The sequence below is a fragment of the Trichoplusia ni genome, chromosome 1, assembly GCF_003590095.1.
Source record: "Trichoplusia ni isolate ovarian cell line Hi5 chromosome 1, tn1, whole genome shotgun sequence".
NCBI classification, from domain to species: domain Eukaryota; kingdom Metazoa; phylum Arthropoda; class Insecta; order Lepidoptera; family Noctuidae; genus Trichoplusia; species Trichoplusia ni.
Genome location: NC_039478.1, coordinates 12142829 through 12155935, shown reverse-complemented (window position 1 = coordinate 12155935; position 13107 = coordinate 12142829). Strand labels below are relative to the sequence as shown.

Sequence of the window (13107 nt, the reverse complement as noted above, 5' to 3'; positions counted from 1 at the left end):
ACGCAATATTGTAATTTAATTACAAGCAGCACATGATGTACTTTAACCTAAAGAATATATAATTTATTTACTATTTATTGTATTGCCCATACCATACACATGATGACATATCACTGTTATTTATTGATGTTTTTCTTTGTTTGGTTCAGCTAATTACATGTGTATTCCAAAGAAATTTTATATCAGATCACATTTCATTCAAAGACATTTGAGGTCAAATTTATATTAACGAGAGAACTTGACGCAACCATCTGTTATTACAACCTTAAACGTTTACACCTTAATGTTCCCCTTTGTTAAAAAGAGGAAGGAAATAAAATATAATAATATTAATGGAAAAAAACTACCATAAGCAAAAATTATAGAACGTTTTTTTAATGTGTTATTTTTTGTCTAGGCAAAGGCCGTGGGCTGAAGCTGCAGCAGCTGATCGACATGGCCGCTCAAATCGCCGCCGGCATGGCGTACCTCGAATCACAGAACTACATCCATCGCGATCTTGCCGCTAGGAACGTCCTCGTGGCCGACGCTAACATTGTTAAAATCGCTGACTTTGGCCTCGCTAGACTCATCAAAGTAAGTTTACTTAAGAACTAGAAAAAAGCAGGGAATATCCAGCCCAAGAGCATGCAAAAACTCAAAGACAATCATTATATCTAAACATATGTAAAGTAACATGAAGTGATTTTTTTTATATTGTTCATGTTAAGATTATCTGTTGTTATTTGATTTTAAAGTAACCGATAACGATAGTGGTTTCCTCACTAGATAATATTTTAATCTTGTAAAATATCGAATCAAACTTTTAATAAAAACTATATGTTAATGTTGATTAATGCAGCTAGAAAGGACACTTAATTAGGACCTATTTTTCTAAACCTTTATAATTTATACTCATACTTTTAACATCATTAATATTCCCTGACAGATGCATAATTGCTATCTGCAGTTTTATAAATGGCTTTGGCACACCTGACCACAGGAATTAGCTTGCTTGTGTTTTTTATGTGTCATCCGTTCTTATGTCATTTCACATTCAAACAATCAATTAATTAGTTAAATATGTTTGATTAGAACAATGAGTAATAAATAATCGCTAATGTTTGCGGTTTTTGAACAATTTCTCGTCAATCACATTGTCTTTTTCTAATGTTCAAATTCACTATTGTTACTGTAACAGAAGTAACATAACTTAAAATGTTTCAACACGTAATTAGTAATGTAAGATTACTAGACTGTTATATAATGAAAAAGAAAAGCCATTTATTCTTGAACAATGCATGTCTGATATTTTTTCTTAATCATTGAAATTTGCTGGACAATACCAGACTTGTCTTTGACATACATAGTTATTTTGTTTACTTTACACTACACATATTCCTACAGAATATATCATGATACATTGTTTCTATACTCAAAAGTGTTACAGTGTTAAACACACCTAATGTAATAAATGTGTGCCGTTAACAGGAAGACGAGTATGAGGCCCGCGTGGGCGCCCGGTTCCCCATCAAGTGGACCGCGCCCGAGGCAGCCAACTACAGTAAATTCTCCATAAAGTCCGACGTCTGGTCGTTCGGCATTCTATTGACTGAACTCGTCACTTACGGCCGAATACCTTATCCAGGTCAGTCTTATTACGAACTTGTACTAAACCTTGATGGGCAACCAATGAACTGTAAACTTTATTCGTCTTTGACCTCATTCATCTTGAATTAACTTCTTAACCTATGTAACCAATTGTTGTCCTAATTCTTTTTAATTCTCTTTAACATTTATTAGTAGTAAAGTACGTATTTTTACACTTACTTTTCTTGCAGGTATGACGAACGCTGAAGTTTTACATCAAGTAGAGCACGGCTACCGCATGCCGTGTCCACAGAACTGTCCCGCGGCACTGTACGAGATCATGCTCGAGTGCTGGCACAAGGACCCGCTGAAACGGCCCACGTTCGAAACCCTGCAGTGGAAGCTGGAGGACTTCTTCACTATGGACAACTCCGAGTATAAGGAGGCTTCCGCCTACTGAGCCAGGCCTTCCCTGCCGCCCCACCGACACGCACACTCGCATCATGTAAGTTTCACCAACTTTTATGGAGATTATTCATTGCTTATTCACATTTCGTTGTTTAGATATCTCGTTTCTCTTACTATTTTTGTTTATAACCCATTGATTTGTTTCGCAGACTCCAGGCCTGTACCACATGCCGCCGGAACTGCAGATGCTGCACAACAGCACGTCCATGCAGTACCTGCAGATGCACCCTATGGCGCAGACCAGCATCGGACAGATGCAGGCCGCCCACCAGGCGAGTATACAGCTGCAAGCCGCGCACCAGGCGAGCTTGCAGGCGGCGCACCAAGCCAGCCTGCAAGCGGCGCACCAGGCCAGCCTGCAAGCCGCCCACCAGGCCAGCCTGCAGGCAGCCCACCAGGCCAGCCTGCAGGCGGCCCACCAGGCGGGCCTGCAGCTGTCGGCGCGGCCGCTGTGCCAGCACCACGCGGCGCGCCACGTGCCGCCGCCCGCCGCCTTCCGCGCGCCCTGAGCGCCCCGCCGCCCGCCACACACCCGCACCCGCACCCTGGAGCTGTGAGCGAGTCATCAGCAGCGATGTGCAGGACACACGCCTTACGTTACATTCCCTTTGCATCTGACGGAGCTCCGGTCCCGTCCAGAGATCCTTCCACGTGACTTGTACTACATACAAGTGACTACATTTTACCCTCCTCGTAGAGAGGTCATGATTTTATTTTTGCAAGATGAAGCGAGTTCGAAATACGAGACAATGAAATGGCGACGTGGACGTAATTTTATTACTCTTCGATCAGTAATAAGTTTAGTTAGACTGCCTACGATTCTACATATTGTATTTAGCCATAGGTTAACTTTTACGATTTTTCAAGTATTTAATAAGCCTTTTTGTAGGGTGTTCAAGTACGACTAATCGAAAACGTTGAAGTAAGCTGTTAAGACTGTTTGCAGCGCCCTCTAATTAATTTTTCTGATATTGCAATAAGTGTGACATATCAGCACTTCTATAATTTTTCACGGCGTAGGAATCGGGCCCTCGACGTTACATTGAACTGTTTATTAGCGCCGCGTGGGTAGCTTGTTACGACATTTATCTTGCAATCAAATAAAATGTGTTCTCTGCTTCGCTGAATTATTTAATCGATTTGTAAATGTTAAGGATACATTTCAGGCACTTTAAAATCCAACGTCGAACAATATTGTATGTTCGAGGTAAGAGGCTATATCATATTACTATAATGACTACAAAAATTGGTTTAATTTGATAATGAAATTGGAATGCATAATAATGGCGCTAGGGTGTAGGTAGTAGTTGTGTAGCGGGCTGTCGGCAGCGGACGACGAGAGGTGACACTGTGCATGTGTGCGTAAATAGGAGGAAATTTAGGCTCGGCAGGGATTTAAATTAACTTGCGTTAATTACGCATTTTGTAAGGATTTATGTTCTGAAGAGGCGCATTAACAGATTAGGTATTTTCACCTTCGTATACCATGTTTAGTAGAATAACGATGTTGGTGATAGATGCCAAATAATCCTAATAAAGAACTGAATTTTATATACATAATTAATTGTTCTGAGGGTATTTAGACGTTAGGGTTTAATTTTATTTAAGCTGTTCTAATACATAATTAATGGAACGCTATTCTTAACTATTTATATAATTGTAACGATGACATTTCTTATCTTGCGGGCTTTTAGTTCTCTCGTAATCATTTTAATATTCATCATGCTCAAGAATTTTACTATTATTATTTGATTGTATCAAATTATTCATCCGAAACTGATATTTTATTTGTGCCAAGACTTTTAGTTTAAGTAGAAGTTGAAAGTGGCTACCTTGTAATCTAAATTGTATCAACACAAACTAATTACGTATTTAATCATTTACTTTAAAGCTAAGATATAATTGGCCTAAGTAAATAAGTATTTTTGAATGTGTAAGTTTTGTATCCTAACTTATTAGACTAACTTAGTATATATTAGATATTTTCAATTATAACAGAATGGCGTACGTAAATATTCTCATTTGTTAAAACTGCACATTTTATTGAAAATGTAAGTTTCTGTGCAATATTTATTGTTTCAATCCCGGTGCTTAGTGTTTTGTATGCTACAAAAGATATATGTAAACTTACATCCTCAGAACATTTAAACAAACTGTTGATGTAAGCTTGAAACGTTAATTGTATAATTTGATAATAAATACTAATACCAATAACAGTACAACAATGAATTGTTGTCGTGTACATTAAACTTTCCACAATTTTTAACTTTGTAAATAGTACCAAGTGTAGTATTGGTTATAATGGTAATGAGTGATATTAGAATGTTGGTATTATGGTATAACAGTGTGCTACATACTCAAAGTCCACTGACTCGATCATTCCAGTTGGATCAAGGCAATATACTAAAACAATCGACAAATAAACAAATTAGGCATTACAAAGTGATATCTTGGCATCACAATAATAACAAATACAACTGTATCGCACAAATATACATTCGTAAACTATTTGTAAGCCTGAAATAATTGCATTTGTACGTCACAAATATTGTACCGTCTGAAAATGAGTGAGCGCTTTGGTTTGTGTGCTATTGTGAAACTACCGTCACTTACTTGATGGGAAATATTTTATTTCCCGAGACCGATTGTGACACTCGTTATCAGATAGTATTCTCTCACTGCACTGTGGATAGAGCACGATTATGTAGGATCAAAAAGTTTGTATTCTATTTGGATTTATTGTAAAAAAACACAAACAGTGTTCACGATCAACACTACGGAAATCTGTCCGTCAAGTATTAATATTAACAAAGTCGTACGATCTTATTTCACGTAAATTAATTAATTAATTCCAACGTTATTGTTTACTCTCATGTATTATTTTTATAATTTATTTCATTGTAATACATAAGTTTTAGCTGTACGATATGCTTAGGCTTTATGCTTTATTGGAATGGCTACGTCCGCTATGTCTATCCATTTATGTATGTACATGTACGGCAATATTATCAGTGTATTCAATAATTTTAATTATTAGTTAGCCAATTTTAAGTATTTTCTTAAAAATATTTCGCCATCACAATTATGAAGAGATCAATAGAACGAATAGAGTTAAGCTATGTGAATGATGTATGTTAGATATAAATATTTAACTAGAATTTATTTAGTAACTGTTGCTGTGGTTTACATTTATACTTTGGTTTACGGTACTGTACAACTGTACCAAGTGTAAGTGTTTCGGCGATTTAGGGTGAAGTCATACATTTCAAGTGCGACTGATGATAGTTGATACTGTTTGACATGTGAACTAAGGTCTTATTACCTCCGAGTATCAATTAAATCTATTTTAGTTTATTCTCGAGTACCAGTATTGTTACACTGTCATAACTATGTAACTAGTGGTTGTTTTGTACAAATTGACTGCTGTTAAAATGTTATCCCCTTTAGATGTTTGATATCCAAACCTTTTAGAGATCTTTTATGGCAGTGTAATCTGAATACTGGTTTTAAGTACGGTTATTATAATGATTACTATATTTCACTTATTTGTAAAGATTTTTTTAACACAACAATAAATATAAATGTGAAATATCTTTTGTTTTATTTATTTACAATGAAACCAGTTAAACTCAGTCAATTATATTGTTCAAGGTATTACATACAATTTTAATCCTATGTTTTTGTTCGGACGAGAACGTATTCTCTTTTATAAGAGACGCTTCATAGAGTGACGTCACATCGTGTTCCAACCTACTAATAATTTGTTCTACTTCATTTGAGTTTAGTTTTGCTTTCTTGCACGCAGGCTCGGCATCACTATCGGCGTCAAACAACGAATCGATATCAACGAAATCGAAATTGTTACTGACTGCCTTTTCCATCGTCACGGATCCAGAATTTGTAACGGCGACGTTCTCTACACATTTATGACAATATTTAAAACTACTGACAAGGAGTAACTGCTCTTTTAACTCGAAATTTTCTCTCTTCAATCTCCCGTGAGTGATGAAACAGTCCCATGTATCTCGTAATGATTCGTCCCCATCAGCTATCGTAGACAATATATTATCAAGTACATCAGTTCTATACTTCCGCAACATAATAAATAATTTATTCTTTACATTCAAATCCGTGTCTTGAAATAATTTGCTAAATGTTTGCGTGAGAATGGAATCTGCGACATGTTTATTCATGACACTCGTTTCGAAATTTGCTAATTTACATAGAATATTTATCAACAGTAATTTCAATTCTTTATACCCTGACTGGACAATGTTTGATACGGAGTGTAGCACCTGAAACGGAATAATTCATTAGTTTTAAGACTAATGTTTATTTATGCGTTAGTGAGACAAGCCTAATGGGTTTCAATTTCTTTGATTTTCAATGGTTTTTAAATTAAAGTGTTAAGTTGTTGAAACTAAAATTAATGAGAAACGAATCAATTGTAAAGTTAAATTAGTAGGAACATATTCATCCAGCATTTTAATTAAGTCTTAAGGCCGTTTTGAGGATGTTAGTTTGAACTGTAGGGTTTTAAATGATTTGCATAGCACTCATGTGGCATTTTAATAAAATCAAAATAAAAGAAAATCTTATTTCTGCTTTTGGGTAGATGCATAATAAAATCAGAAGCTCAATAATATCGTGTGTGCTCTAAGCCTTCTGCAGTGGCGCTAACTTAAACTGGACGGTGGGATTTTGATCACAATAGGTCGTTTCAAGTTTAAATGACAGCAGTCATAATTAAAAGCATAGTGAAAAGAGAATTAAATATCAACGGACATATAAAAGCCCAAAGCACTAACATCGATTTTTAATTTCAAAACAAAAATGGCATAAAAATAGGACATTACCTTCATAACATTAGCACTATGTCCATGAAAAACATGTTCCATAGAATTAGTCAACTGAACCATTGCTTCTAAATACTTATAATACCATACAGTGCCTGCATCCAGTGACTTAATTAAGTGTTGCGTATTCTTAGGGCAAGCCTTCGTCCAGGCCTCTATAAATAAACTCTCCATTTCCTCCTCTCTATTCACTAGTGAACAAGTGCTGGCTGAATGGATTGTATTTATCTGAAATATACGAATTTAATAAAAAAATAAGAAGAATTTAATCAAAGTTCTTATTCAATTTAAAAAATGTTATCAACCATTGTCTGTATAAAAGCTTCCTTTTTTACATTTCAATAGGTTTATTTTCTATCAAAAATAGAGAAATGTATTTGAAAGTTGATGCTAAAGTACAGTTTTAGCCAGAATGTAGTATTTAGTGGTAAATAGTTTTTGGGCGGCTATACAAAAGGCTGATAGTTAAACAAATTAGGTATACCTTAAAAACTAAAACTACATATTGTTAATAACTTACCAAAAAGTTTACATCTTCAAAATTTTCAGTAGCTGTTAAGTTTCGGAGTTGCGTTCGAAATTTATCTAAAACAATATCTTCAGCGTTCATTTGTGCCTCGTTGGGCAAATTATATAGTTTCAAACAGGTCCATAAAGATGCATTTCTGTCCTCGTAAATTGAGAACATGCTGTATAGTTTCATTTTGTCTTCGTTAACCATTGTTTCGTATAGAGCAGTGATCGTATGTGTTAAATGAACTCTTTGGGGAGATTCGGCAAATGTGTTTTTCTCTAGTTTTTGATACAACTTGCATAGTGATACAACAACCCCTTGTAAGTATTGTCGAGGGGATATTCTGAAAAGGTGATTTCAATTTTGTGCTTTTTCTGTTAACTTATAGATAGATGATATATTTCCGCAACACTTAGTACAATTTTAAGGGACACTTAACTCAAAGGAGATTAGATAATGACTTTCAAGACTTAATGTTTAATTACTAAAGGCTTTTGGAAGCTAATAACTGTAATAATATGGGGTGTGTTTTTGCCAGTTATATTTAATTTAAAAAAGTGGTTTCCCATCTTACCTTGCTATCAATAACCATAGATTTGACGAAAACATAGCACTGGAACATTCTGTACTGAGAATTGCTTCCATCATCTTATTCTCCAAGAGATGAATTTCTTCAGTATTACATACAGCAGATAAAGCTGCTGTGTGTGTAAGTACATGTTCGTATAGTCCGTACGTTTGGTACTGTCGGCTAGGTTTGTCGCACTTGAAACGGAGGCCCAGGTTAAACCAAACGTAACCTGTAAAATTGTATTTCGATAAACTTTTCTTGTCAGTGTATCAAGAAATACTTTAAAAAGAAAACAGACATTGAAATTGATCAATATTGATTTTAGAAAGGGGTTTACATACACTCTGCAACGGTATCAAACACTTAATGACTACAGTCTTTGAAGACGCTTACCTTAGTAAGTATACTACGTAAATCTTTCTATGGCGATAGTCGCTTGAAAATTTGTCGTCTCGAACTTTGTACAAAAGATTAAAGAATTCAGATATTTTACAAAGATTTTTGTCCAAATTTTGGCAGGCATAGTTCAATGATTGTAATTAAATTATTGTCCCAACATAAAATAAGATATACTTACAATAAGGCAATAATTTGTATACAGCGTTGATCAACTTATATTTTTGCACATTTAAAGATTGATCAGTATGCTTTTGTAATAATATTCTAATTACTGCAATCACTAACAGTAATAAACCAAGTAATTTGTCGTCTCTTTCTATTTTGTTCACATTATAATTACAAATACACTGAAAAGCAACAAAAAAGTAAATTAAAAGGGGCGTGAATAAAATTAACAAAACAAAAAAAAAACAATAATTGAATAATAGAAAACGAAATAAATGTGGGAAAATATCGAAGCAATTGTTTTTGTTTATCTGTTTGAAATGTCAGGAGTGGGTAAACAGTTGTGAAACCACGCCCCAGTTACGCCCCTATACGCAGAAATAATGACAGAAATGTTTGAATGCCATCCATTTAGCATAACATTCTTTTGTACCGTGCAAATCATGTCGTTTACCTTGAAATCTTTTGCGCAGTTGTTTTGCATGCTCCATTGTTAATTACAAAAACCGTAACATTAATTCAGTGAGCTTATCAATTACTGTATTTGAATGAACGGTGATGATAACAAGACGGGTGCATTTGTCAATATCGTTACTTATCTTTTAATGAATTATATTTTTTATTCTGCCCAAAAGTTTTGTTTCATATGACCTTTTAAAATATTTATTTGAAATTATAAAAATGTTTATCTAATAACAGGTATCCTTTAACTGCCTTAAACCACAAAAACCTTCAGCAAAAATAAATTTCCGTCTACCCTACAAAACTATAAGTATAAAACGGTACTCACATCGACAAAATTCTCGTCCACTAAGAGTTCAGCAAGCAGAGAGTTCACTGGACTACTAACATTGTTATTGAAAAGATTTATAAACTGCAACGTTTTCCCAGCCATTGTTAGCAGATAAGCCTCGTTATAACTGTAACAAATAAAAAGGTTTAAACAAAAAGACATCGCCATCCTGTGACCGAGTTCTCATTTTGCGTAATGATAACATGCTCATAAAAGTGTGTAAATCTTAAATTGTTTGGCGCCTTTTTATTGCTTTCTTGTTGAGAGCAAAAGGAGTGTTCAGTTTTTTATTTTACTTACGGAATGTTCATTGATTAGGACTTTTTAGTGGGTCAGTATAGGTTTGTGTTTTAGCGTGAGTCATTTGATGTTAAGTGATTTTTGTGTTGATGAATAAATATTAGTTTAACTCTTGTTGTGGTGTTTGATTTATTAATTTCATTTCATTATTCTCGTCTGATATACAAAATGTATGGAAATATACACTGCGCAGCGTTCGACAGGTGGACTTGCAACAAAAGTTTGAGCAAGCCACATTTGTGCATCAAGCTGGATATAATATACATTCTCCGCGAAGTTTTTGTATCACAGGATTTGCTCTCAAGTTAATGAAACATTATACAAAACTACTATGAAACTATTGGCTATATTAACAACCATTAAGAAATTCTAAATTCTTCTATAAAGATACCAAGTTATTATTTTCTAGACATTTTGAAAAATACTTTAATACTTACACAAATACATACAGTAGAAGTTCCACAATACCCTGATGATCCTTAATGCTGGCTTGTCTAAATGTGTTACAAACTCTGATTAAAATCTTTATAGTGAAACTGCTCACTTTAAGTGACCGCAATGCAACTTTCTCTTCTAGATTTTCCTGCAAATATTAATATATTCACTATGTATGTATTATTCATTAACTTTTTTTGTCTAACACAACCTATATTAAGATAATTGAGTGTATAAAGACTATGTATGCAGATTTCCAAAAATACTGTTGGTCAAATATCTTATTTGAAATAAATAAGTGTGAGTTATTATGTCATGTGATTATCTATACTAATATATAAAGCTGAAGAGTTTGTTTGTTTGTTTGAACGCGCTAATTTCAGGAACTACTGGTCCAAATTGAAAATTTATTTTTGTGTTGAATAGACCATTCATCGAGGAAGGCTTAAGCCTATAAACCATCAAGCTGCGACTAATAGGAACTAAGATACAATTGAAAATGTGAAAAAAAACCGGGCAGGTATACCTAAATCATAACTTATATCTTCTACCCACGGGGACGAAGTTGCGGGCAACAGCTAGTTACATACTAAAAATACCAATTACCTCCAATGCAGTTTTCATATTACTTGTGATCATGGCACACAGTATCTTAGTACAGTTGCTGTATATCCTCTTGTCCTTCAGGCAGTGGGAGTACTTCTCACAGATCATGGTGTAGGCCTTCCATTGTTCAGCCATCGTCTTCACATCAAGGCTCTGTACAATCTCACCTATCTTCAAATTGATGTCTAGTGCTGGAATTATAAAGAAATGTATTAACTTATATAAAACATTTGTATGTAGGATGTTAGAGGATATAATTTTACTTGAAATACCAATTACTTCGATTTCACATATACTTTTATAAGGCATTTGGAAGAATATTAAATTTATTTTAGTGATTAAAGTGAATAATTAATGAACAATAAGACATAAGAGTGAATTAGGCAAACTTTATATACAATAAATGATTAATTCAGAAGCTAAGTTAGAACAACCTTTTTCTTTATGAACATCTTAGATAGAGCCCTACCACATCATCCTTTGTGTAAAGGGTCACTGGTATAAAGGAGGTTTTAATTATCCTTAAAAAACTATTTACCTGATGTAAGTATATCTTGTTCTTCTTTCTCAGTTAAATCAAAGATGATATGTTTCTCTAAAACCATAAGGTAAGTCAACTGCAACTCATGGCAAGATCGGAATAAGTCTTTAAGTTGTTGTTCCACATAGTTTAATTTGTTTCCATAGAGAGATTCACTGAGAAAAGGAAGAGGAAATTTTGTAAAATAAAGAATTATACATGGTTAATGGATGGTGGATTACAGAATTTTAAAGTTGTAAAAATAGCAAGTGCTGTTGAATTTTTAGAAAGACGTCAACAAGGTAGAACTTCATTTATAGTACCCAAAGTATTGGCTCTTAAATACTCCTCTATCTCTTTTACCATCTCATGTATGTCTAGTGATTATTATTATTGGGTATTACTATTTTCTAAAATAAAATAAATCCAACACTTACCTGTCCTTACAATGTGTAAATACTAGCTTAATAATATGCCCTGTGACAGTTGGAAAAGTCTTCATTGAGCAACAAGACACAGATATTGTCTCAATGACATGTTTGATCAAATCTGAGAGAGATTGTAACAAGAAAACCACATTATTCATGTACTCCACAAGTATATTCTGCTTGAAGCTCGTTCCACTTAACAATTCTGTAATTAAGTCTAAACTCTGAAAAATAACTCATAGTTTCAATTTACAATAGTACAATAATTAAGTACATTGAAGATAATAATGTAACTAGTAGTAATTTTTGCCTTACCTGAGTTACACAGGTACTACAATCGTCCAATAAAGTAGAAAATTTGACTGAAAATGATGTCCTCTTAATCTCCTTTCTAATACCAGAAAAAGCAAACTTCGTGCTTGTTACCTGAGATTTATATGTGTCGGAGTCCATCTGATGTTTTGGTCAAGGATTATTAGAGCTAAAAACTGAATCACTTTATAAGATTGTTGCTTTAAATGATGCGATTTGTTTTAAAAGGATACTGTTACTTCTTCAGTAGGACTATTGCAAAATATATCGGTACTTTCAGACAGAAAGTCGGAACTTTGTGAGTCGTCCATCTTATACAGTTTTCTCACTTTTTTGCTATAATCAATTGGTTTGGTGTAATTTAAAATTACTTAAAACGAAAAACATAACTTACACCAAAACAAATAACTTTACGTCCCGCTCAATTTTAACGTCAACTTGAACTCGACCACAGGTTATTATGAACAGCCAGCGCTTATAAAACTGATGCAAGGATAGATAAAATATTAACAAAAGAAGAAGCGAGTTGCACATTTCTCATGGACTTTTTATTTTGCACGTATCTCATAATCAATAGCAGGTGGTATATTCCAAAAATTTGGACCATACATTCGTTTATATATTTCAAACAAAAAATAAAATTAATAACTATTTCATAATTTAAAATACTGTTTTTCTCAAAAATCTGTGAAATAATTTAGTTACATATGTGATGATGATTTCCTCTTTGTCTTTAAATGTTCAAACCAACACTGATTTCTTTCGCATCAATAGAATCCATCTAAATTGTTAATAACGAAGGTTATGAAAGGTTTGCCGAGTAATATCTTAAAAGATTTTGCTGCTTGTTATTCAACATAAACGTGAATGCAAAGATCATTGCTGTCATTTAGATATGTTACTGACCACATAATATAATTTCATTTGTTGAAATCGTACCGTAATCAACCTGGATTTGTGCTTGGAGCTTCATTTTTGAACTTCACTTCATTTGAAACCTGTAACATTCACTATATCCATTTGGTTTACTAAATCTTAAAATAACTGAACGGATGTTAATGCGGTTTTTTTTATTAGATAGAGTATTTCTAGAGGAAGGGTTAAAGTGTAACTTGTGCATAATTTAATAGAGAAACATAGTGAATGTTACAGGTTTCAAATGAATTGAATA

The 13107-nt window shown here is 33.8% G+C and overlaps 2 protein-coding genes across 4 annotated transcripts in view; one reads left to right on the top strand and one right to left on the bottom strand.

Moving 5' to 3' along the window:
* The window catches only part of LOC113494943 (tyrosine-protein kinase Src42A), a 45278-nt gene extending 39648 nt beyond the window's left edge, over nt 1-5630 (top strand). For all 3 annotated transcript variants that reach the window (XM_026873492.1, XM_026873485.1, XM_026873501.1), the window contains exons 5-8: nt 398-576; nt 1471-1627; nt 1821-2074; nt 2187-5630. In XM_026873492.1, the coding sequence (XP_026729293.1) occupies nt 398-576; nt 1471-1627; nt 1821-2029 (545 nt within the window). In that variant the 3' untranslated portion in view covers nt 2030-2074; nt 2187-5630. The remainder of the gene's footprint in view (nt 1-397; nt 577-1470; nt 1628-1820; nt 2075-2186) is intronic.
* Nucleotides 4756-12543, bottom strand: LOC113494964 (uncharacterized protein C1orf112 homolog). Its single transcript, XM_026873513.1, has 12 exons — nt 12170-12543; nt 11940-12077; nt 11634-11848; nt 11215-11372; nt 10677-10867; nt 10073-10218; nt 9333-9462; nt 8556-8724; nt 7982-8207; nt 7414-7750; nt 6894-7121; nt 4756-6332 (listed from the first exon to the last, which is right to left on the bottom strand). The coding sequence occupies exons 1-12, from the start codon at nt 12245-12247 to the stop codon at nt 5667-5669; spliced, it is 2682 nt and encodes an 893-aa protein (XP_026729314.1). The 5' UTR covers nt 12248-12543; the 3' UTR covers nt 4756-5666.
* Between the last annotated feature and the right edge of the window lie 564 nt (nt 12544-13107).